A 27,056-nucleotide genomic window follows, 5' to 3' on the forward strand; every position below is an offset into this window, starting at 1 on the left:
CAACGCTCATTTAAGGCAGGATTTAAGAATTCTTGATTTCTTGCTAAATGTTATCAAACAGGCCTAAATTTTAAGATTATTACTATTATTATTGTGGTGCTAGGGATTGAACCCAGGATCTCATGCATACTAAGGATTATTTTTTTAAAAAAATATTCATGCATATTAATTATACAGAATAGCTGGGTTTTATTGTGGCATATTCATGGATGCACATAACATATTTGAACAATTTCATTCCTCTTCCCTGTTCTCCTGAGTAACCTAACAGTCTTCCTTCTATTTTCATGAGATCCCCTTTTTCCCTTTGGTTTTCACATATGCAAGAAATGACAGTTGTCTTTCTGAGTTTGGCTTATTTTGCTTAATATGATGCTCTCCAGCTCCATCCAATTTTCTGCAAATGAAAATTTCGTTCTTCTTTATGGCTGAAAAAAACTCAATTGTTTTATTAACTTCATTTAACATTTATATACTTTCTTTATTCATTTAACTGTTAAGAGATATCCAGGCTGGTTCTATAACTTGGTAATTGTGATCTGGGCTGCCATTAATATGGGAATGCATGTATCTCTAAAATATGCTGACTTCAATTTAATCCTTTCAGATAAATAGCAAGGAAAGGTATAGCTGGATCATATGGTAGTTCCACTGTCAGTTTTTTTTTTTTGAGGAACATCCATACTGATTTCCATAATGGCTGCACTAATTTACATTTCCACTGTTAATACATAAAGGTCCTTAAGGATTAATTCTAAACAGGATGAGAGTTCCCTGGGGAACATTCCATATGACTACCAAAATTGTTACTGCTATGTATATTTATAAATAGTCATGAAAAGAATGATAAAACATATCAGGTGGAAGAATTCCCAGTAGATTTAAATATCAGGATAAATGCTTGAAAGCTGGACAAAAATACTTACTTCAATGCTTCACAGTTTAACTTTGACAAAGTTCTGTTTATCCTTCTCATTATTAACTTAGTATACTAGGCATGATACTCAAGAGCATCAACCAATGCAGAAGTTGTTTTACTTTAAACCCAGTGACTTGTTTCTCTGGCTATAGAGCAATCAGAAATTTGTACCTAAATCACATGCTGCTTGCTTTCTTTCCTATTTTTTGGTGCTAGTGATTGAACCCAGGGCCTCACAAATGCTAATAAGCACACTGTCTACCAATGAGTGGTACCTCCACTCCCCATAGGCTGCTTTCTAGAGCTTGTTCAGTGACCTATGAACAGGACCATGTTTGGCTAATAGGATCAGGAACATTGAAAGGCTGCTCCATAATGAATAGTAACTGGTTAATTCTATCAATTTCCTCTCTCTTGAAGAGTCTGAATAAGAGACATATAGGTAGAAGTGGAGGCAGAAAAGCAGAGAAACACAGAAGGAAGGAAGTAGTAGGGAACACAGATTAGCCGAGTCACCATAACAGAACAAACACTATGATAGGGAGAAGTGGCATCTTTACTTGAAAATGTCATGATCAAGTCCCTAGAGCTGAAGCCACATTTAAAGAACCTGTTATGATATCTTCTGTATGGAGGTTCACTAAACTAACACAAACTTAAGGATGATGTTCCATTTTACCACGAAGACTAAGTATAATAAGTCAATAGTTTTAAATTGTATGACATTTCAGGTTTTATGACATAATAACATTATGACATATTAATAACATTTCATAGCTATTATTTACTATGAAATGTGTTCTTGTTCTGTCTTCCTTTTTTTTTTTTGGTATATCCTCATATTAAACCACAATTAACAGAAGGAATCTGAAGAATCTTTTCACCTCATAAGATGCACTTGACCCTTGGAATTTTAGAATAGCAAGGACTGTGCATAAACAATTGCTTTCTAACACAACAGTGGTTAAAAAAGAAAAAGGAACCTGGTAACAAGAACAAGTCCAACAGAGAATAAATCTTTAGAAATCGAGAAGATAATCAATATAAAAGATGGACCAAAAAGAAGTATTCAGTCCACTCATAGAAGAGTGCCATTTAGATTAGTGCTTTCAAGATGAATTCTAAGTGGTACTGCAGAAATATGTTTATGCTAGAAAGTACCATGTTAAAATTAAGCTAGTCTGTTTTCTTAGTCTTTAATACATAAATAGACCCTGTGTAATCTCCATGATATAAAATATGTAGCATTTCCCAGGGTTATCTGAGTACAATTATTTTTTGGAAATGAAGAGGCTAAGAAGGAGATAGGTCTATTACTATATAGCAGAACTAATAATATATACCAGAGAAAAGAGCTAGGGAAACAATTTCTAGATCATATGTAAAGGTTTTGAGTTTTGCTTGGCTATCTCAAATGTACTGTCCAAAACTGACTGTCTTCTCTGAGCTGCTGCATAGAGAGAAGTTACAAAAGAAGTTAAAATGATCTTCTAGCACTATTACTTCAAATCACTTTTACTTGAACAAACAGGAAATATTCATAACACATAAAAATTACTGTAAAGAAAATTTGAGGAATGGGGGTATAGCAGGTATAGAGCACTTGCCTAGTATGTACAAGGTCCAGGGTTGGTTCCCAGCATGACACACAACAACAACAAAAACAAAAAGGCTGTAGGATGATTCTGAAGAGATGCCAGAGATACTTTTAATACTTGCTGTTATCAACAACCAAACTCCTATTTAGAACTTATACCAGAGAAAATTTCAATGTAATTTGAGAAAAACAAAGAGAAAAGGGACAAACCTGGGTAGCCTTTTCCAACTGCAATTTAAGATCTGTTAGTTCCATATTTGTATCATGTAGCTGTGCCTTCAGCTTTTCATTTTCAGCTAAAATCTGTTCATAAAGCTATAAAAATTAGGGAAGAACAAATTATTTTTCTGATCTAATATTTTTTAAAAGTTATGATTACAACATTAAAACAATTATATGGTATCATATGTACTATCAAGGATATATTAAAAACACATTTTAATGCATTGTAGTTGCAAGTGTAGAGACTGTTGGTTATATGTAAGTATTTTCTGACAATTTTGTCCTCTTTTTCTTTCTCCATTTTTTTTGGGGGGTGGGGTGGTGTACCAGGGATTGAACTCAGGGGCAGGGACCACTGAGCCACATTCCTAGCCCTATTTTGTATCTTATTTAGAGACAGTGTCTCATGAGTTGCTTACTGCCTTGTTTTTTGCTGAAGCTGGCTTTGAACTTGAGATCCTCCAGCCTCAGCCTCCTGAGCCACTGGGATTACAGGCGTGCGCCACCACGCCCAGCTGATTTTTGTCCTCTTAACACTGGAATCTACTTTTTTCCCCTCTATCTCTACTTCTTCCATGGTAATTCTGGCTAATAACATCTCTTATATAGATTATACCCACAACAGAATTATCTTCCATTCTCCCTGTAATCTGTTGTATACATAAAAAGCAAACCTTAACTTTTCAAAATGAAAATCTCTAATTTTCTTAAGCCTACAAGTTTTGTCACACCCCCCGCCCACAAAACACACACAAATTAAGAACACTTGAATGGCTTTCCAATGTTTTTAGCATATAGATATTTTTATAAAATGGTCTATAAAACATTGAACAGCCCGGTTTTAGCCTATACATCAACATTTAATCATTTCAATGTATCATGTATCCTTGTACCACCAGGTCTATGTGCTTACAGTTTACTTAATTGGAACATTTTTCTCTCCCATTTTTGTCTGTTAACAACGAACCAATCTTCTGTTCTTACCCAAAGCCTCATTTTCCTAGGAAATTCATTCATAAATCCCATCACTTTCTTTTGTTATACACTTTTCTAAAATTGTTTCTGTTGTTCAGGGTGACAATTTCAATTTTTAAATTATTATTCATTTGAAAGATGTTTGTCTCTCCTACATGGAAGATGCCCACAAGAGCAGAACATTATCTCCAACTTCATTGTTCACTTATAGATCTAACCAGTTGACACAATTTGAGGATTCAGTTCTTTACTAAATAAATGTCTGATTCAAACTCCTAATGTAAAACGATTCCCTCCCTTGCTGTACTTATAAATTTACCTTATAAATGAGGTACATAATTCAGAGTTGCCCGATAACAGGCAAATGTACAAATGTACCACAAGAGACCTCCTTTTCTCTAAACTTCTTAAGTTTTACTCCAAGCTCATAATGTGAATAATAATATTACTTGAAACCCTAGGTTGTTGAGGTTCTAGAATTTATTTCTTAATTAATCCTTAGTTGCACCTGATCTGTCACAAGTTTTCAGTTACCTAAGAAAAACTACATTGTCTTTAAAAAAGCCATATTTTCTACTTGTCTGCTTTCTACTAACAAATTGTGTAAGCATATACCATACATACACCACACCTCCTGAATGTCCCTTTCTAGCACAACCATAGTAATGGTTTGAGACATTTAAACATGAAATAAAATCCTGGGTATTTTTCTCTTTCCTTTAAAAAACAAACATCTATTTCTGTTCTATGTACAGTTACTTGCCAAAAACAGAAAATGAGAGTAATGTTATTTCAAGTTGTAAGTTTTTCAGAATAATACTGCAAACTAAACATCTCAACACAAAAGACAATTTATTTTTAGTTAAAAATCACTAAATAATTCAAGTACCTTTTTGAAGTCAGTTGAGTCGTCCTTTTCTAGCCTGCTACTATAGGGCTTTCTTTCTTCTAAGTAACTATACGATCCAGAGCGACCCAGCAAGGAATCATACCGATCACTAGCTGAAGAGGAACTGGTTTCATATCTTAAAAAGATAGGTTGTAGTCAAAAACTTTATTATAGGCTTTCACAAATCACTTATATTCTAGCATATATTAATTCAATATTCCAAAACAGTCTTCCTAATTTATCTATCAATTTTTGATAAATGGGATTTTTAATACTATTAATTTTCATTATTTGAAGATTCAAAGTTTCTATATCCAAAAGTCAAAGAGATACATTTGATAAACTATTTCAAGTTTTAAATTATACATTTTCCCACATTTTAACACCTCTGACATCAAAATGTGGCTTATAATTTATAGTATAGATTAATTGGCAGCACCTTTCCTTTTTTCAGTGGTATACACTGGTGTTTAAAATTAATAGCATCTTACATTTGATGAAATATAGTATATCCAAAGTGATAGTGGGTTTGCCCTCATCAGGAAAAATATATCTTTATTTTTAACTTTGAGTCCTTTTATTATCTAATTCTGAATTCAGGTTACCTCTTCTGATAAATTCTGTCTCTGTATTTTAATTTTAGGGAATCTTCAATCTGTAAAACACACTTTTGTTCTTATAGATTTTTGGTTAACAATTATGGGTAAGAGAAATGGACTGAGAATAGACTGAAGGCTAGTAATTTTGAGCTAGATGAAACTTAAAGAAAATCTTCATTTTCTTTTAACTAAAGCAGAGCTAAGGGAAAAGATACTAAATATCTAACCAAATAAATTTTTGGATAAGTTTGTATTTCATCAGTCCCTGATATTAATAATGAAATAGTCAATGTTGAAATAACAGAAAACTCTGGAAAAAGCATCACTGTTGAAAAATGTGGGAAAAATCTGTCTTCCTTCATAGTGACTTACTATGACCAATAAACTAGAAGTAAAATCTTTAACAAAGAAAGCTTATTAACAATGACTGGTTCATTTAAATTTCTATAAGTTTTTTAATTACCCAACTCATTTTATAAACTTACAAAATACATAAATATTAGCGACATATTTCTAGCAAAGATAAAAATGAGAAGTAAAAAAAAGCAAAGCATACCTAGAAATGGAATCCGTCTAAAAAGAAAAAACAGGCAAACTAAATTTTATGCTTTCATTTCATTAAACTATTAAGTGATGACTAATCAAGTAAACTTAATGTAACATTAACAATGTTTCACACTATTAAATTTACTAAATATGTTTTAATGTGGTTATTTTTAGAATGAAATTATAGAATACAGCATCACTGTATATTTTTTATATGCACAATACCATATGGTTACATTTGTAAATTTCTTTTGTGACTCCCTATAACTATCACATGCTATTTTTTAACTAGAAGAACATAAGGAGAGACTAAAAAAAAATCCATTATTTATACTCACTCAGCAGAAGAAAGTGACATATTTACATTTAAGAAATGTCAAGTTTACTATGTGACAAAGTAAACAAAACAACGACTTTATTCATTTTTTACTTTGAGCCCTGAGAACCATAATTCTATTTTTTCTATGAGTTTGACTTCTCTAAATATATGCATACGTGAAATCATACAGTATGTCTTTTTTGTGTCCTGCTTATTATTTCACCTAGCATGTCCTTGCTCCCTATATCATAAAATCTTTCTTCCAGAATAAAAATATTCTTCTAATTTTTGTTTGCTAAGTTCGTAAAAGTACATAATATACAGAGTTCCTCTGTAATTCCTCATTGTCTACCCCTTAGACAACCACTGGTAACATTTTTCTTACATACAATACTTATGTGAATACACAAAATACTGATTTATGCACATGCATTTTATTTAATATACTCCCTAACAATAGACATTTAGGGTGTTTTCAATTTTTTGCTTTACACGCAATGCTGCTAGTTTTATCTTACATACTTGATTTATAGCCTTTGAAAAAGTATCACAAAGCAGAAGTGTTAAGTTAAAAGGCGTGAATATTTTCTTAATGCTTCTGATGTGTATTGTAAAGCTGATCTCCAAAAAGCTGAACTTTAGAGTTCTAAGACTTTATATATGTATGAATATGCATGTCATATTAATCATACCAATATGAGCATTAACTTTTTGCCAATTTCAATTTTGTACAGTCATGTCTTTGGTTATTAATGAGTTAGAATACATTTTCAATCTTCTTGGCCATTTGTATTTCTGTTTTTGTGAAATTTTAAATTTCATCGTATTCTGTCCCCCATTTATATATGTATGTATTCTGGTGAATACATGTTATAAAGTCATATAAGTAACATGCAGTTTTAAAAAGACACAGAGGCATACAATAATAAAGATGATATCAGACTTTGTCCCAATATGCTTATTTATTTAGTTTTTACTGATTCTTAAATATTAAACTTTGTTAGAAAAGGCTATAATTGTTTACTTTTAAACTGAACAAATATGTGTCAATTAACTTCAATAAAGGTGTCCTTTCTACTATAATCCAGCTCTACATGCTTAAATAATCAAAACTGTTTTTTTCTTTTTTTAAATTGGTGTGATACTTGTTTTAAATTTGATTTATCACGAATGTTCTTTGTGTGCTAAAAATTTTACCATCCGATAGTTTAAAGAAAACAAATCATGATTAAACCAAAGCAACAGAAACCCAATTTTTGGAAATAATGAACAATGATATGATGAAGTAATTCAAATCATCTGTAATAAAATTTTATCTTAATTTTCTTTTGATTTATATCCTGAATATAAACTGCTTTAGTTTTACATGTAATTCAGAACTTTTCAGTAACTTTACTGCATCTAAAAATTTACTTTTATTTAATCAAACAAATACAAGCCAGAAAGTCATTTATCAATGTGTTTAAATTGGATTAAATAAACTGTATAGAAGTTTTGTCATTAAACAGATTTTTTTGAGGTACTAAGGCTATTTCAGGAAGTGGCATAAGAATTTTGCTCCTAAATTCTTTTTCCGAGAAGTTAGAGCTAATGCTATTAGTTTTCAAAAGACAGGAGGAGCAGCACTGTTGTAACACATTGCCTAAGACATTGTGGGTCAGCATCTTCACTCCATCCTTCCTTTTCCTCAAGGTATAGCAGTCATAAGGTTTAGGTGAGATGAAATACAGCCCACACTAGAAGCAAGATGGCCCTAATACCTCAGTGATAGACACGTCTGACCTAAGCCAACTATAATTCCATACCTATAAGAGAAATTAGCCTGAAGATGAAGCTGACATACAAAACTATATAACATTACCAGAGTATAATAATATATTGAAATCCAGTTTGGGTTGGGTTTTCTGTTACTTGTGACTAAAACAAAGCTAGCACAAAGTAAGATCTATAGACTCTTCTATTTAAGACAAAAACTATTTTAAATTGTTTGGAACTAAGAAAATTTTTTCTTAATGTTTTAAGAATCTTAATGTATCTCACGCATAATTTTTACAGTAAAATTTAAACATAGCATATGCTTCAAAGTTACACCTTTGGAAGTCAGAAACTTCTCCTTTCCACCCCAGCTTGAGGAAGGTGGGTCTGTGTGATAAGTCAGTTAGAAGTGTCAGCTGGGGATGTTTTACTAATTTCCTTCCTCTTGTTTACCTGTTCACTTTTTAACCCCTTGAGACATGGGAATTCATAGAGTACCACTGGGAAAGGAAATGATTGGAGAATTTGTTACAATAGAATATAATAAAGAAGGGACAGAGGTTAACTGGGGGAATTTTAACAACTGATATGCAAAAGGTTTAAGTGACAAAAATGACAGCTTTACCTCTGCAATAATTTACTCTCAGTACTAATTCACTCCTCAATCTATTTGGCTACCTAAATAGAATATAAAAGCATCTTTTGAGTTAAAATAGGAACACTTGGCTCTAATAAGGATGTCTATAGTCACATATCATGGGTAACCAGCCTTTGATCACTTCACATTCTCTAGCTCCTTCCTTGCTGACTAAAAGGACTGTACTAGCTCTATTAAGGAACCCAAAGTCAAAATGAAGAAGATGACATCAACATGACTGAAATGCTATTTCAGGCCAGATAGTGCCAACTCATGTTGGCAGTCCTTATGTGAATAAAACTCTTTATAAAGTATCTGATCTTTCTGCACAGCCAAACAATAGTATATGGGGAGGGTATAAAAGGCAAGGGGAAGAAACTTACACTGCTTGTTAACTATGCAACCTTATGTCATTCAAAATTGCCTAAATCCTTTGTCACTACTGAGGGGATAAAAGTGTTTTTAAAGACTTAGGAATATCAGTTCTGATGATCAGTATAAAAGTTCTTTGGAGAAAGAAAGTTAGAGGTTCATTATCTCCAGATCATAAATTTGCCATCTATAGAAATAAAATCTGAGTCTACTAACTCTAGATTTCTACTACTTCTGAGAAATATCTTTTAAGTATTTTCCTCTTTTTCTTTTCAACTCTGAAGGTTAAATTACAATAAACTATGACCACTTAGAGGTACAATTTGATGTACTTTGGTAGATGTTATACATCCATGAAACTACGCCTACAATAGAGATCCAGAACACTTCCATCACCTCTTAAGATATCCTATTTGTCCCTATTCAGTCCTTCTATCTCTGACCCTCAGGCAACCACTGATAATGTATCTCTGGAAGGTAGGTTACAGTGTGTAATAACTGTTTTCTATGAATTACTATAAATTTAACACAATTCAAAAGTAATCCTTTAAATATGAATATTGCTCAATACAAAAAGTAATACTATTTACCTGAGTTTCCTTTTTATTGGATCCTTCTTCTGTATCTGATTGTTGTTCTTGTTCATTTTCATCACTCTAAAACAGATTTATGAAATCAAAAGAAAAACTGATTTTTAAGTGGAAGTTTTTCTATCCTATTTAGAGAAAGTCTATTTTGTTGGCAGGGCACAAGCTAAGTAGGCTAGTGTATATGGTGAAGTAAATCTATCTAATATGTGGTTTAAGAAACACACTTATATTGAAGGTGAGGAAGTGGAAGTTTAATATGAGAAAGAAAGGAAACAATATTCCTTTATATTATTTATGCTTCAATTGAGTATTAATAAGTCACTCAACTATAAACGAAGCAGTCAAAAAAATTCACTGATTTCTGTAAATAAAAGGTAGATTTTATTTTATTGAGTTCAGAAATACTACAGGCTTTAAATTAGATAAACCCAATTTCATATTAATATAGTTATTTTCAGCTGTGACAACGCAAATAAAAAATTTTTGAGCCACAATTATCTCATATAAAGTGAGGATATAAACTTTACAGATGTATTCCAAGGATTACACAGAATCTTTGTATAAGTTACTACTTTGGTACTTATCAAAAATGGTATATGAGCCAGGCACGGTGGCACACATCTGTAACCCCAGCAGCCCTTGTCTCTAAATAAAATATTAAAAAGGGCTGAGGATGTGGCTCAGTGATTAAGCGCCCCTCAGTACCATAAAAAAAAAAAAAAAAGTATGTGAAGTTAGTTAATAAGTGAACAAGATAAAATGATGATGGTGTTGCCACTAGTATTATTATAAATTTCATGTCATGAAGTGATTGTCTTTATGCATTGCAGTTTCATGGGAGAACACAAGAACAGGAAAGAAAAAAGTGGGGAGGCTCAGAATTCCTGAAAAGTTGTAACTAAGAAAAGGAATCTAATATTATAATATGAGTTGCCTGACTACACATCACTCTTTCTTAGATCTCTTTTTTTTTTTATTCTTTTTTTTTTTTTTTGGTACTGGGGATTGAACCCAGGGCCTTGTGCTTGTGAGGCAAGCGCTCTACCAGCTGAGCTATCTACCCAGTCCTTGTTTTTTTTTTTTTTTTTTTTTTTTTTTTTAATCTGCTAAGATTCAAACATGGGGCAATAAAAAGGACAAGGGCCCTGAGCATTGATGGCTGATTAGAACTCAATCAATACTGGCTCAAACTAAAAACATGGCCAACATGAACCTGAGGAAGGATTCTTATAATGATGGTCAAGTGCATGATTCCAGAAAGAGTACTTGTACAGAAAGAATTGGTTTCAATAAAATTGGGGAAAAATAAATACTAAATAATAATACAGCTTTGCCTTTTGTAACTCCCATACATATGAATCATTAAGAAGATAATTTTAAGTAATAAAATGTACTAAATGTTAGGATGCTAAGACTACAAAGATTTTATTTTATTGTTTATGGAAAATGTTACTGCGCAATCAATTGAAACAACCAGACATGTGCTTTCTGATGGAGGGATAAAATACTTTGTTCAAAGAATACTAAATCTGATCAATCTGATCAATCCCTTAACTCCAACTACCAACTCACAGAAATATTAAAAAAAAGAGGATTATGTTAAATTACACTTCAGAAATGTGATAACCCAACTCCTTCAAAAATAATTGTTTAAAAAAAAAAAAGAAATGGAGGGAGAATATTACTGATGAAAAGAGACTTTAAAGAAACAATCAATCATAATGTATGGCCTCTATTTAGTTCCTAATCAAACCATTGAATTATAAAGCTACAACAACAAACCACTTCTGGCATATACGAGTGAGCAGAAACTAAAACTGAGGACAGTGGGGATTTAGCAGAAAACAATTTCAACTTGGGGTGGGGTCACTCTACTATCATGAAATTTCTGTATACAAAGGAAGTTAGAGGGCTGGGGTTGTAGCTCAGTGGTAGACCACTTGCCTTGCATGTGTGAGGTACTGGGTTCAATCCTCAGCACTATATAAAAATAAATCAATAAAATAAAGGTTTATGTTCATCTACAAAATATTTTTTTTAAAAAAAGGAAGATGAAAAATGATTTTTCTATTTTTGCAATCTGTTCTTCATTTCTTTCTTGTTTTTTATACATGATTTTATTTTCCTTTTCTTTTTAAACTACTTTATTATAGTCATATACTCTTGATTCATCAACTCTAAATGTGAATACTTTTATTCACATCATGGACAATGCAAAAATATTAAATCTCTTCAAGTTCATTTAATACTTTCCCATGTTTTGTGCAATTAAATGTACGACAAATAACATGCAGTTTAAAATATATCTTAGCTCCATGTATTTTAAATTGGATGTTATTTATTGTACATGTAATAATATATTAATAAATATGAACTAAAATTAAAAGATAAAAATGTTCAGAAAACACACTGTTTATAAGTTGAACATAAAAGTATAGGAAAGATATATATGCAAAAGCTAATCAGAAGAAAGCTTTCCAAACAAGCAAACTTTAAGACAAAACACTATTAGAAATAAAGAGGAACGTGTGGTGATATAAGGGTCAGTTCAATGGGAGAACAGAAAATCTTATCTTTTTCTTTTTTAGAATGGGTAAAAGAGTAAAAAAAAAAAAACTTTTAAAGTAAGGAAAGTAAATGTACTGCTACACATAATAGCACAGATATAAACACAATACTGAATTACAAAATTTATAGTTCTATTCAAATGTTCTTTAAGAGCAGACATATCTAATTCTGATGTTAGAAATCAGGATACTTATTGACTTTGAAAATAAGGATTGATAAAGACTGAGAGAAAATAATATGTGGGTATATGCATTATTATTTTTAATGCTAGTTCCTTAAGCTATAAATTAATGAATTATGTTTTTGCATATACATATATATATGTACTTCAATGAGAGCTTTCTTTTCTAAACAAATGAAAAAAAAATTGTTTGTTCTTCCATAGGTATATGTTGTAATAAAACACTATAAATTTCACATTAACAATGCTACCCTGCAGTTCATTTTGCATATGCACAGTATTGGCAGGCATGCCACTGGGGATCTGGATAAAAAATTAATGTTTACATGACTGTAGTAATTTGATAAGAAAGCACAGCCTCAACCCAGCATTTCATGAGATGGAAATCACTGTTATATAGATTTTAAAATATTTGTGAAAATGAGATTAAATGTAAAACATCTTTTCAAGAATCTCTAAAATAAAAAAAAGCAGTTTGTATGGTAATCAGTATATGTACTCTGAGCAGCAATTATTATTTTTATTCCAAAGTGGGGACAGAACTGGTTTTTTTAAAAAAAATTTATTTTTTTTGGTTGTAGATGGATATAATATCTTTGTTTTATTTATGTGGTGCTAAGGATCGAACCCAGTGCATCACAAGTGCTAGGCAAGTGCTCTGCCACTTGAGCTACAACTCGCCCCTCAGAACTGCTTTTAAATGATACTAGAAGTATGAGTGGTTGCTAACTATTTTTATTAAGAACTTTTCTTAGTTAACAAACTCAACTGAGAAAATGCAGTGATGAGTTTAAGAATATATAATTTGAAACCTATAGGAAACTGTTTGTATGTACTTTTGAAAACATTAAGTATACTTATCAAGTAGTTTTAAAAGGTTCTCACATCTTGTGTCCAAAAAGACACTCCTGTAGATCTTCTTTTCTCTCTTGGTCGCCGTCGTTCTCTGATGGATTTAGGCTGCGATTTATCTTCACCTTCTTTCTCTTCTTCTTTTTTTTCTCCCTCTGTTAAGGATTAAAATAAAACAAATGATAAAAATGTAAATTGATAGTATTTTAAAAGGTATATGTCAAAACAATTCTAGGTCAGCCTCCTTTGTGAAGCCTCCTATAGTTCATCAGTCAGAATTAATTTTTTCCCCTCTTGGTACTCCTCATATACTTCATAAAAACATCCATTTCTATCTCCTGTTAAGATATATTCTTTTTTTAAAAAAATATTTTTTAGTTGTAGATGGACACAAATACCTTTATTTTATTTATTTATTTTTATGTGGTACGGCGGACCAAACCTCATGTGTCAGGCAAGTGTTCTGCTACTGAACCACAACCCCAGCCCCAAAATAACATTCTTATGTATCAGGATGAGAACTAAGCATCTCCATTTTCCTAATTAAATAAAAAATCTGCTCAAAAGACAATAATATTTACTAGATAGAAAATAATGGGACCCTCAAGTTGTTATTCTGCGGTAGAGAGATATTATTATGCTTAAATAATATTCTGAGAAAAAAAGCAAAACAAAACAAAACCCCAAACCTATTTTAATGATGAGACAGGTAACAGGAATCATACAAATTTATCAGTTCTGCTTCTACTACTGCCAGTCCTCATTTAGCAGTAACACAGTATTCATTTTGTTTCTGTTAGATAATATCTAAGAGCAAACCCTTTTCTTCTGTAAAATATATTTACTTTTATTAAATCAACAAAATATTAGCCTTAAGATTTCTAATTCCTCCCTTCAACAGTTAAAATGGCCTTAGGCTTACATATTGCATGAATATTAGGGTATCTGAATATGCTTAAAAAAGTAGACACAGAGGAAAAGAAAATGATTTTTAAAAGACTACTGTGTGATTAGTAGAGGATCACAGCAAAAGACAACTCAAAATCAGTATTAGAGCTGGGCACAGAGGCTTCGGAAGCTGAGGTAGGAGGACTGAAAGTTCAAAGTCAGCCTCAGCTTTTGCACTAGCAACTCAGTGAGACCCTGTCTCTAAAAAAAAATACAAAATAGGGCTGGGGATGTGTCTCAGTGGTTGAGTGCTCCGAGTTCAATCCCTTGTACCACTCCCCACCAAAAAAAAACAAAAACAAAAACAAAAAAAACAGTATTAGAGGAGTTCTTAGAACTATTTTAGTATTAGTTTAGAACAAAGATCTGAAACTCCAATGCTTATAGTGTACATCCAGATATTTGGAATTTAGGTAAAATGGGCTGGGAGGATGGAGGAATGTTACTGTTTAGCTCCATCAATTGCTAATATGTGTTGCCAAATTTTTCAACTTTTTAAGAAAAGCCAAAAAAATCTAAAATTCTATGTGAAGTGTCCCTAAATTTAAACGTTAGCTCAAAATGTTTACTAATACTATATGGGCCTCACACATAGTAGTTTAAAGAACTGAAGCATTTCAATAATTCGATGTTCATCCTACATAATTACTGATATTACCATAACACTATGAGATTTAGTTTTTAAAATATAAAATACCTATAATTAGGAATAATTTTATTTAATATTCATCTCTAATATAAAGTAGTAATAATTAGAATTTTAATAGGGAGTCTACATCAAATAGAAAATGGTAATAATGAGCATTAATGGACCAAAATATACAGCTGAGAAAGAAATCCATTTTTTGAGAATGCATATGAAATTTTTGTTTTAGTGAGTGAAGCCTTCCTGGAGTTGTGGCCTGCGTAGCCTGGAGTGTGAGCCATGTGCATAGTCTGCCACACACTGTGAGGGCCTGAGGTGTGGCAAACTAGAGCAGAGGTGAGCCAGGTTCACTGATCTAGGTCCCTACAGTGGGGTGTAACAGCCTAGGGCACACATCTGCTCTGTACAGCACTACTGCCCTAAGCCCCCAAGCATCCACAATCCACCAACCTCAATATCCCACTTCCCTATGAGCAGCAAACAAACAAACAAACAAACAAAACCGGAAGTGGGGCAGACCTGAATGGAAGTTTAGGCTCAAGTGTTGATCAGCATAAATCTGGATCAAAAGCATTGATCAAGCGCTAAATAAACCTCTAGACTAGCACACTCAGGGGGCAACCCCTATGCATTATCCTCTTGCCCCTGCAAGAGTTCTGTTTTTGTTCTTCACACCTGAAAATTTCTACTCCTTTTAATCTGGCTTTCCATTATCCTATGAATTCCATTCTTTGAATTTGTAAGAAAAGAACCTAGAAAGAAGTCGGTGGCAAGCTGCAATACTGAGAGCTACAACACACCACTCAATGGTAGTGGAAAAGAATCAGGTTTGGCTGGCTATGATCCCTGGAGCTGATGGTGGGAGGCATCCCTCGCCGTAATTAGCTGTGACACTGAAATGGGTTTTCTTGGCTGCATAGGTCTCCAACTTACAGACTCCACCCACCAAGAGAATAAATGAATGAAGTTTCATTTCAAACTCTCCAGTTTCACAAGGACATTAAGCATGTTAAGTGATTTTAGCTTAAAACAATTTCACGCACACAAAAAAATTTCACAAAAAACATTTAAAAAGTATGATCTACATAAGTAGGTAAATAATAGCTTAAAGCATGTGAAAAGTGCTAAACCAAAAAACTGCTCTTAGAAATAGTAACCCACCAGGTTTTCTGTACTGACTTTACTTTGTAGGCAGACAACAAGATTTTTGAAAAGTATTAGATTATAAAGATTTGTATTAACTACAGACCATATCATTTTCAATATTTATTTTCTACTTTTCTCATTCTTAACTTCACATTCTTTCCATTTAGGCTGTTAACTAACAGTTTAGGATGTTGTTCCTTTTTAGTTCCATTATCAATTAGGAAAAATCAGTTCAAGGGATTATTTCAGGGAAACAAAGTATTTTTGAAATTTGGTCTTCTTACCTCTTTCATTTTCTTTAGTTAATCCTCTGGAGTAAGCAGAAGTTATACCTACAAGGCTATTTGGCCTGTTCAGTTGACTTGAAGCATAGAGTGAACTGGTCACTGTAGAAAGTGAAGAGGATGCAGGGGTTGAACTTGAAGTTGATACTGGTCTATAACGTGGAAAAGTCTGTGAAACATTAAAATTAAAATCCACTTGACATATTAAATACAATAGACATACAGAATACTTAAAGATTCATTTCAAAGGAAAAGTAATGTTCTAATCATGCCCAAGTAATTCAGAAAGCCAGCTAAAAGTCTTTCACATTTTCTATGCAAGGTTTCTTGGTACATAAATCTCTGGTATATTTAGAATGATAAGAACTACTCATACTATTCAACCCAGCTGTACTGTTGATATACTATTACCTCATCATATGTTCTAGAGTACTTTTGTTTATATTCATCTTCTCTAGATGTTTCTGACTCCTTCTTTTCTTCCTGTTTCTCCTTATCCTGTTTTTCTTTTTCCTCCTTTTCTTTTTCTTCATTTTCTTGTTCTCTGGTTCTGGTAGAACGACTTCTTCCTATTGTTTTTTCAGCTTCCTGAAGATCAGTCAATGTCACCCCCTACACAAAAAAAGGAATCAATTAATTGTGAGATGCATTAAAGCTCATTTCAAAAGAATATTTTAGAAATAGATATATTACATATAAATGTATTCAAAGTCAAATAATCATGTTTAGAATTGGTTTTTAAACTGAAACAGTTTCTATGCAGTAAAGTGATTTATTTTATGAAGAATCACCATGAGTAAGCATGAGGATAAATTCTGGGAAAATTATAAATGTAAGAAAATGTCTCAGTATTCAGAAATTTAACAAAACAGAAAAATACCATATATAAATGTTGCCAAGATCAGAGGAAGACAAAATATACATTGTTTACATAATACATTACATACATTTATGTTTATATATGAGTGTGTGAAGTATATGTAAATATACATGCACACACACAATAGGCTAAGGTTAAGACTTCAATATAAATAGTTCAGCTTGAAGGGTAAGTAATGGTAAAAATTAAACAACCGAATCTGTGCTGTGTAGAGCTCCTCAACTCTAAGAAAGGAAAGACACAAAGGGATATAACATAATTAGCATGACAAGAAGTACGAAGATAAATAACCTGTGAGATATTTTTCTCATAAGTGCATATTAGCTGTTGGATACATCTAATATAATAGGCATTTTCTCTACCTCCTCCCACCTCAAAATAGCCACAGAACTCTTTAATAATTAAATATCTTACATGATTAATTCATTCCAAAACTCATCAAATACTCTGTCCTGGACCTCAAATTAGAAATGGGGAATTAAAAAAACAAAAAAACCAAAAAAACTAGAAGAGATAGAAACGTATAAAGCTAATCTAAAAAAGTAAAATATGAATAGTATAATCATATGCAAAAAACTATGGGAGTATTACTAGAGTGACCTTTACCTTTCAGAATATATTCACATTAGTATATAGACATCAATATTTTCACAGCAAAGTGAAAGAAAAGTTATTATTACTTATTAAGTGCATGTTTATATATATTTCATAAGTTTTATAAATTATACATATTAAATATACCTGTGTTGATCTTCTAGATTGTCTTGCTTGTCTAGATCTTGCTTTTCTTTGGGATTCAGACTCTTCATCTCTAACAGGAGTGAGGTATGATCTATTATAGCAGTAAAGAAAAACTGTCAGCTGGAGATATATTTGTGAATATAAATTTATATCAATGTATGTGAATGAAACACGTAAGTTTAGCATTTCATATTTTAAGAAAAAGAATTTTCAGAAAACAGTTGAATATACTCTGATCATTTCTTTTTAGCTTAAAATTAATTTTGACATATTACATCTTAATTTCTTCCTCACTATGTTTTTAACCATATAATTTAATTTTAAGATAAGAAGGATTTAGGGTACTTAAGATTAAAAATTTTACCTCTACTGAAAGAGGCAAAAACATTTCATTTAGCAAAAGATGAATTCACCAGAATGGATAAAGAGTGATTTTTATCTCGCTAACTTCTAGACTGCCAATGTTTTATTTCAACACAGTGGCTAGGACTAACTGCAAAATTTATACTATGAGATGGTGAGTAAGCAGCATCCCTGTACTCCCGTCAATATGCTTTTTTATTAATGATGTTGGCACACTCATACCCTTGACAAGAGTATAAACAAGAATTAAGCAATTCTGAAGTGGTATAATGTATGTCCTAAGTTAAATAAAGTGTTGAACAAACAGAGATAAGGTAGATCCCTAAAACACATCACAAACAATCTCTCTGATAATCAGTATTATTTGGGAAATTCAATCCAATTATAGTACTAGCTTACATTTTGCTGAGAACATTTATGGAAGCACAGTATTTTTAAGTTAATTAAGTTTAATTTATGCCACCTGTCCCCTCTTCAAACCCCAAAGGTCTAGTGAGTTTTTCAATTCAAATGCTACTTTTTAAGGGGGTTATTTTGTTTGCTTTAATATTCATCTCACTTTGTAATTCATTTTGCTCTTTAAGCTGAAGCTATTTGTATGAGCACAATAAAATTCTGGATTTATTGCCTGTTTTATGTCTTCTATTTTAGATACCCTCTAAAATCTAGTATATGCTGATATCAGGAGTTTGAAGATGTATTACTGGATTCTCTGAATTCAGAGTAGTATTAAAGGATAAAACTAGAAGACATGACTCATTATCTGGTCTTACATACTTAGGTAATTACACTAAGATTTCTCACTTAAGATGTTTTCATCTTGATGCTGTTACATACTGAAAAATCATTATCTTTTTGCTACTGTAGGACTACATTTACCTACTGAAGAAGGCATTCCTCTTCTAAGTGAAGCACTTTGTAAAATTTTCTCTTAAACAAACTTCCACTAAAACACTAGTACTTATGAAAATAATCTAAAGTTTCATACTCTTTTTAAAAATTAAGCATCTAATTGTTTCCTGTCACTTTAAACTTGTTTTACTAAAAGTGGAGGCAGGAATTAAAATTTAAAAATAAAATAAAATTTGTTTGTCCATCTTTCCTTAATTTGACTTTCTCTCAAAATCTTATTTAAAATTCTGCTACACATGTTTTGTTTGTATCAGTATATAGATGCATATGAGTACATCTGTGAGGACCTGCCTCCTCTTCCTTCCGTGCCACACTAAGTTTGACACTTCTCATTCTTCCACTGTTTTATAAAGCTCATTTGATCAACTGTCTTAAGTTTTCAGATTTTTACTTAGATATATTTTTACTGAGTTTTCTGGGAACAAGTCATTTGAAAGGAAAAAGAGAATAATCAATAATCTTGTTATTAATGTATAAGAAACATGATTCTTGAATATGATTTTTAAAAAGACTTGTTTTTCTGCAGAAACAGGCATATCAATTTGGGAAATGATGCATACTGCATTCCAATCTTTTTTAGGAAAATCATAAAACTACTAAAGGGCCTGAGATGTACTGAGAGAAGTAACCTGTTTAAATATTTCCCCAACTCACTAACTCTTATTTATGTACCCACTGCTCCTGCCCTGTTTTGGACTTCTACCAGATAAAAAGAAGAAAAGAAATAAAAGGTGAAATCTAAAGTGGCAACTAATTTGGTTTAAAATGTTTATAAATAGGTCAGATAGATGCATGTATCACTTCAGCACTACCTGAACTGTTCTGAAAGAATGAATGAACGTCGAATGTGAATTCTGGCTCCAACTCTACATGGTTCAATTTTGCATTTAGTTTAGAACAAAGAAACTACATTGTCACTTTACTTTTTTTTTACCCCCAGGGCAAATCATACCAATCAACTATCATACTCTCTTCCAATGGCCCTGAATTCCTTCTTAATACAGTTACAAGATGCCATGAAAGTTAACAAATCATTACATCTCACTGAAATAGATGGGTTGGGGAGATAAGTAAAAGTTTTCTGAAAAACTTATAAGAACTGCTCATTTAAATTTTCCATACATACTTGTCTTAAATTAGCATGAAATCTAGCCTATTAATTTGCAACTTAAAACACACTTCCCAATATCTGTTAGTCACCATCTGATATTTAGTACTGAGTGTTTATGTAAAGTATATAAAGCAGACCTCTAAGAATAGGATGAAGAGGGAAAAAATTATTTTATATCTTCAATCCCAAAGAACTGATTCATCAAAAAGATGGTAGAATATATCAGTCAAACTCCATTGTTGCCTTAAATACAGCTGTATCATAGTGTCTTATTACATTTCTTCTTGTTACACAGGGTGTGGAATTTGTCTTAGATTATTGCGTGAGCAACCCAAAGGTCATTTTTTTTTCAGTACAGTATTTTTTTTTTTTTTAACAAATCCAATTAGTCTACATTTTAAAAATTTCACTCCTATACTTATTTATAATAGTTAGATTTTGGTTAGTCAACTAAATTTCATCTTTAAAAAACTGATACCAGCCCTTTCAATTTTGTTCAGCTTTTTTTCCTTCCAGAGGAAATACAAACGGGCAAATGGGAGATGGCCGAGCCAAGGGAAAATGGCAGAATAGAGTACTTATACAAAAGCAACAGTTCCATGTAAGTATGAAGTTATTTGTAAGGTAATTTTTTGCAGTTTGGAAAGACTGGAGAATTACAAATACTTAAAATGGTCAAAGAATTTGCTACTTATGCTCTACCTATTTAAATCTTACTTTTTCCTACTACCAAACAAAAATTAATACATTGGAATTCTTAACTAAGAAAAACAAGAACTCTCAACACAGTCCTAATAAAAAGCAACAGGAAAATTCAAGAACACTGTAAATTTAAAAGTGTGTGTAGTAACATTATGCAAAACCCTAAAGGCATACTAAGGTACCTAATGGTATGAATGTGTTGATTTATCTTTTTCAGTCACAATATATTTTAAAATTATTGTATATACATTTTAAGGCAAATTATGAACCATAAACACTTAGAACCAATGATGAAATTTGATTGAAAGATAGAAGTCAACAATGTATTAAAAACTACAAATGACTTTCACACTGGAGAACACACAAACATTAATAATACTGCAAACATCATTGAAACAAGGTAAGACAAACAAAATCTCTACAATAAGACCAAAAACAATGTCAGCAGACACATTTTACTATGTTATTAGAACCTGCATTGTCCTAACAAAAAATTTAATTTCCATCTTCAATGTCTTCCATTAAAATTAATTTAGGACGGATTCTAAAAGTCAAAACTCAACTCTCTCCAAAACAAACAAACAAAAAAACACCCTGACACCAGGAATCATAATTTGGAAGCTAGGAGTGTAGTTCAGTGGTAAAGGGCTTTCCAAGCATGCAAAAGTCCCTGGATTTTATCCCTACCACAGCACTCCCCAAAAATCCTCATAATTTGTTCTGAAACAACTGATGATTCTGGGAAGTTATTCATGAGGTTTTACTTGTTACTGGAGAAATTTTTAAAAGCATGGGATGATGGAGACAGAAAGTATTCCAGAAGTTAAAAATTACATAAATCAAATACCCCTTTTACAGAAGAAGAAATTCTGACCGGAAGATAATTCTACTCTTAGGGATTAAGACATAGCAAGGGGCTGGTATGTAGCTCAGTACAGAGGTCCTGGGTTCAAGCCCTAGCACTGCCTTTAAAAAAAAAAAAAAAAAAAAAAAAAAAAAAGGCACAGTAAAGATTAAAAAATGTAAAAAATGAAGAACTTTTCACTCTTCTTCAATACATCCATCAAAAACAGGCTAAGTCCACAAATTTATTTTGATAAGTTTGATCAAATGATGGATTATTTTGGTAACAGTGATGTGTGAGATCCTCTAATTTATGTTGGTATATGGTCCCATTAAAAGCACCATAAAAACCTAAAACAGACCTAAATTCATAGAAAATAGTAATTAAAACTAACATGACATGGTGGTATTCCATTCAAAAAGTGCTAAGCACTTACAGTGATGTTACATAAGTATCATTAAAATTCACCATTAAATATAGTCATAAAAACTAAAGATGCAATGGTAAGAAAAACTATTTAACAATAACTTGTTACTTTTCACATATTCAAAAACAAACACTATGATTAGGCCACTAATACTATAGGCAAAACACTTTATTAGGCACTAGAGAAAAAGCACTCTATATAACACTGTGACAGAAATAAAACAATGTTCATCTGCTCAGTATTTTAGTGAGAAAATAAGAATATACTATAAAAACAAAGCTGACATTCAGTTACTAAGATTTCATTTTTCTCAAGAGGGAAAAACAAAATTCAAAGCTAGGGACTGTGCTTGACAGAGCTGAAAGGACCAGATAGATTCTTCTACAACCTTGGGGCGAACCTCAGCTCTCACACCTATTAACTAACTATACAAAATTGGATAGTCACATATCTCTGGGTCTCAGTTTCCTTCTGTAAGCAAGGATATAGCAAAAGATAAGTAAGCTCTTTTCTACAACTATGATTTCATATCATCGGGTGGCAGTGGGAAGATGTGAACAATGTTTCTAAATACATCTAAGCACACAAAATACATTCAGGTTCTTTTTTAAAATGTAACTAATGAATGCTTTCCATGTACCAGATCTACTAGAATTAGATGTCTTCAACACAATTATTTGGCTTATACACATGAACAGAACCCTTCCATCACCAAAATTATATATATATAATTTTTTTTTTTTTTGGCAGTGCTAGAGATGGAACCCAGGGCCTTGTACATGTTAAGCAAGCACTCTACCATTGAACTACCAACCCAGAAAAGAATTTTAAGATGAAGATTTCAAAAATAGTTTAACATTCATCAAATTTCTCAACAGGAGGAAATAATGTGAAAAATGATAAAAAAAGAAATTGACTAAGGAGACAACTGTGAGGGCTTACTGACTTTAAACAAAAAATATACTATGGGTTATATATCTAAATACTAATAATTGCTAGCTATTTCAACTTAAATAGTTTCAAGTTGACACAGAGTATTTAATTTGTAAGTCTATTGGAGAGATGGTCATCAACTTCCCAAGATTTAAAAAACAAAAACCGAATCCAACTTTCATTACTGGGCAAACATATCAGCAGTAGTGTTAGACCTTTACACACCTGCGTCTCTCCCTGACCTCTGATGTGGAGGAGACAGTGCCAGCAGTAGTTGTAGTCAGGGTTGTGGTAGAAGCTGCAGCATTTACAACAGTTGGAGCAACAGGAATGGTCACTGCCGTAGGAACACTGTCCTTTTCTTTTTCAGTACTATCATCAGCCCACAAACGATTTGAGGTACTATAGCACCATAAGCAGCAACACAAAAAGAGAAAAGGAAAATAGCTAAACAATGAAAGCACTTTCTAGCAGCTGAAAACATGTGACTACAGGGATGGATTTTTTAAAACACAAGGTGAGACAGCTTTCAACTATGAACCGAAAAAGCTCACCCAGAGATGTCAAAGAGAGAAATTTACATTTTAAGCAATCTAATTCAGGAACTCATTTTTTCCCCCAGACATGCACAATTGCTTCTTTTTGGAACCAATTTTTGTTTGGAAATAATTTTAATAAGGTAAATGAAAAAAATCCAGAGCCCCACAATCTTCTAAACAAATATGCATGCACATACATAAGCACACAGTAGACCTGAACATAAAATGTTATCTGTAACTTACCTGCTTTGTGTGCCTGCTGAGGAAGAACCCGTTGTAATCTTTGTAGTAGTGCTTGTGCTGGAAAGCAGGCTTTTCTGAAGCCCAGCTGCAGAGGTAACTGTTGGTGTTGATGTGGTGCTTGGAACACTAGAACTAATCAAATCATCTTGTCTTCTACCAAAGGAGCAACTAAAGGAAAGAGTCATATCTATATAGAATGTGTCTGTATGTGTGTTCTATATTTAATGTCTAATACATTATACAAATTCACAAGACCAGGAAAAATCTAAGAAACTGTGTTCCTAAACATACCACCAGCTCCAGCACCAAGAGTTGCATCTACAACTTGCTAGAGTTTAGATGATTTCACTAATTGTAGTGTATCATTTTACTGCCTGCTTCCAACTCCTTTGAAAAAATCCAGATGATTTGATTTAATTAGTTCACATTTCTGGAATATTCTAGACCATATGGTCACATCAGATGGGTCCCAAGAAAATGCACTGGTATGGTTTTATCCAAGGAAAAACAAGTCATTTGACTTTTTAGGGAAAAAAAAGAAAAAGCACTTTTGTTTTTGTGGTATTAGGGATTGAACCCAGGGTACTGCACATGTTAGGCAAGCACTCTACTACTGAATTGCATCCCCAGTCCTTCTAAAACATTTTTTGAGACAGGATCTTGCTAAGTTACCCATGCTAGCCTCAAATTCATGATGGTCCTGCTTCAACCTCCTGAGTGGCTGGGATTACAAGTGTATAATATCATGCTCCACAAGGAAATTTTTCTGACCATGAGTCAGATTCCTAGCAGAGACCCATGCCTACATTATACCTGCTCATTTCTTACTCGTTTCAGTTGCTTTTAGCAGAGAATTTATAAGGTTTAATTTTCTTCTTCAAGATGATAATACCAACATTCCACTGAAGGCATTTTCATAACTCTTGAGTTCCATGATAAGCAGAAACTTTATGAATTACAAATGATGACCAGATCTTATATGGAGACACTGATCTATTTCAGTTACTGTACCTATATAATAAATTCCTATGTACAATATGAAAGATGCTTCATATATATCAAGTTTAATTAAATATACCATAGAAAGGCATAATTAAAAATAAATTGTCACCCATCTTTAAATATATATTGTTTTCAAATCAAGTTTTTACTTAAATGACAAAAGATAATATTTAATCAAAGTACCTATTGCTTAACTGACTTATTAAATTGGGGGCTTGAAACAAACTGCCTAGTATTTTTATGAAAGAATACATAAAAGCCATCTAAGAATTATATTATTACCTTTTATGATAAGTTGATCCTTCATTAATTGAGCTGTTTTTTTTAAGATCATCTTCCCATTTTCTTCTTGTATAAGAGCTACTTGTTCGCAAACTCAAAGAGTCTCTGTAAAAAGACTACCCATCAGTTTCTGGTAATTTTAAAACAAGATTAAGAAAGTTGCACACTAATAAATACTAGCAGAAACAGAAACTAGTAGAATCCCCTGGGAAAATACTTTGGTATATTTATCAATAAGTTAAAGTAATTATAGCTCTAAGACTCTATTCTCAGGGTATAATCCTAAATATGGGAGAGAAATTAAGATATTTACAGAAATATTATTTATGATCATAAAATATTAGACAATATGTCCATAGCAGGAGATCTATTCTATGGTATAATTCACTAATGAAAGATAGTATTTTTTGAGAATATATATTAATGTGTTAAGATTGTTTATGAGATGTTAGGTGAAAAAAAAATCCAGGCACACAAATGGATATTATAATGTAATAACAACTATATTAAAAAGTTTCTCAAACTCTAAAATGTGCTGAAAATAGGAAGGAACCAAGGAAAATACCGAAACTGAGCTTTTCCTCTCTTTTTTCTTCTTTTCCAAATGTTCGAAATGCTTAGAGAATTTGTGCTACTACTTTCTCTGTACTCTGGTTCAGTCATATGTTTTCTTTGCTACTATATGAACATACTAAGCCTGTACTAAGCTCCTCAAGATCATGCACCTGCTATTCTATCAGGAACACCCTCCATCCCTTCCAGATTTCATACTCCACCATAAATACAATGCTTATGATGCTAAATAACAAAGATTTAAGGTAAAGGCATAAAGCAAATCATAATGAACTTACCTGTTCTCTTTCTCTTCAATGTCAGATGTGCTAGCTAGTCGTCTTGGTATAGTAGGTGCAACATATGCAAGTCTTGCTCCTTTACTATCTTTCTCCTGCACAAAAGGAAAAAAAATGAATGAAAATAACATTGTGTGCTGATAACAGGCAGTGCTAAAACTATTAAGAAATGGTTATTCAACAATGCATAATTATAGGCCATTACAATTTCCATATTTCCTAGTTGCACTATAAAATTAACACATTTCAACTATTGGGTACTGTTGGATATGGTGGCATGTGCCTATAATATCGTTTACTCCAGAGGCTGAGGCAGGAAGATCTCAAGTTTGAGGCCAATCTCAGCAACTCAGGGAGACCCTCAGCCACTTAGTGATACTCTGTCTCACAATAAAAAGTAAAAAGGACTGGAAATGTAGTGTGGTGGTAAAGTGCCCCTGAGTTCAATCCCCAGTAACAAAAAAAAAAGAAAAAAAAAAAAAAAAAAAAAAATCAAATACTACACAAGCACTGAAGAAAATAGCCTGTTCAACTAGTTTTCTTCACTCTCCTTAAATCTAGAATTAGAAAAAGAACATAAGGAAGAAAATTTCTTTTACTTCTTAAGGAGTTTTGATAAAACTTCTGTAACATTAAAATAAAGTAGTACTGTAAACTAAAACACTCTTCTCTCAGACTGTCTCAAATAATGCCTGAAATATGGTTCACTAATAATTCCTAATCATTTATGTTATATAAGCTATTCATAACCTTGATAGTCTATACTTTAAAAATACATTAAAATATTCAAAACAATCGATCTAAAGCATATTTATCCAAATATCACTGTGAGTGTGTAGTGACAGTGATAGGTACAGTCATAAAATTCTGAAAAACAATTAGGCAATAAATTAATGAAAAAGCAAAAATATTAAATTAATTAATGACAAATTCCATCTCTACATTTCTGATAACAAAGCAGTACTTTGAGAAAGAAAACTAAATATATGAAGCCTAAGCACAGAATATAAACAATCTAATTATATATTATAGCACTGAATAAAAAGATAAATCTGTTTGATTCCATACTAATACTGTCTTTTAAATATAAGTGAAAGTACTTATTAAGACCAAGTTGCTTGTAATGTACCAGATAAAAAAGCTGGTAAAGAAACTGCAGATACTGGATGAATGTAACTTAT

General features: G+C 32.1%; 1 protein-coding gene across 9 annotated transcripts in view; it reads right to left on the minus strand.

The window, feature by feature from the left end:
• Positions 1 to 27,056, minus strand: part of Ppp1r12a (protein phosphatase 1 regulatory subunit 12A) — a 138,400-nt gene that overhangs the window by 9,014 nt on the left and 102,330 nt on the right. For 4 of the 9 annotated variants that reach the window (XM_047548813.1, XM_047548814.1, XM_047548817.1 and 1 more), the window contains 12 exons: positions 25,876 to 25,970; positions 25,025 to 25,129; positions 23,741 to 23,908; positions 23,184 to 23,360; positions 17,667 to 17,757; positions 16,457 to 16,657; positions 16,046 to 16,214; positions 13,055 to 13,176; positions 9,421 to 9,486; positions 5,758 to 5,774; positions 4,603 to 4,738; positions 2,727 to 2,831 (listed from right to left, as the gene is read on the minus strand). In XM_047548813.1, coding sequence (XP_047404769.1) covers positions 2,727 to 2,831; positions 4,603 to 4,738; positions 5,758 to 5,774; positions 9,421 to 9,486; positions 13,055 to 13,176; positions 16,046 to 16,214; positions 16,457 to 16,657; positions 17,667 to 17,757; positions 23,184 to 23,360; positions 23,741 to 23,908; positions 25,025 to 25,129; positions 25,876 to 25,970 — 1,452 coding nt within the window. The remainder of the gene's footprint in view (positions 1 to 2,726; positions 2,832 to 4,602; positions 4,739 to 5,757; positions 5,775 to 9,420; positions 9,487 to 13,054; positions 13,177 to 16,045; positions 16,215 to 16,456; positions 16,658 to 17,666; positions 17,758 to 23,183; positions 23,361 to 23,740; positions 23,909 to 25,024; positions 25,130 to 25,875; positions 25,971 to 27,056) is intronic. The other 5 variants (XM_047548818.1, XM_047548815.1, XM_047548812.1 and 2 more) reach the window with 4 other exon arrangements.

The sequence above is a fragment of the Sciurus carolinensis genome, chromosome 4 (genome assembly GCF_902686445.1).
Source record: "Sciurus carolinensis chromosome 4, mSciCar1.2, whole genome shotgun sequence".
Taxonomy (NCBI): domain Eukaryota; kingdom Metazoa; phylum Chordata; class Mammalia; order Rodentia; family Sciuridae; genus Sciurus; species Sciurus carolinensis.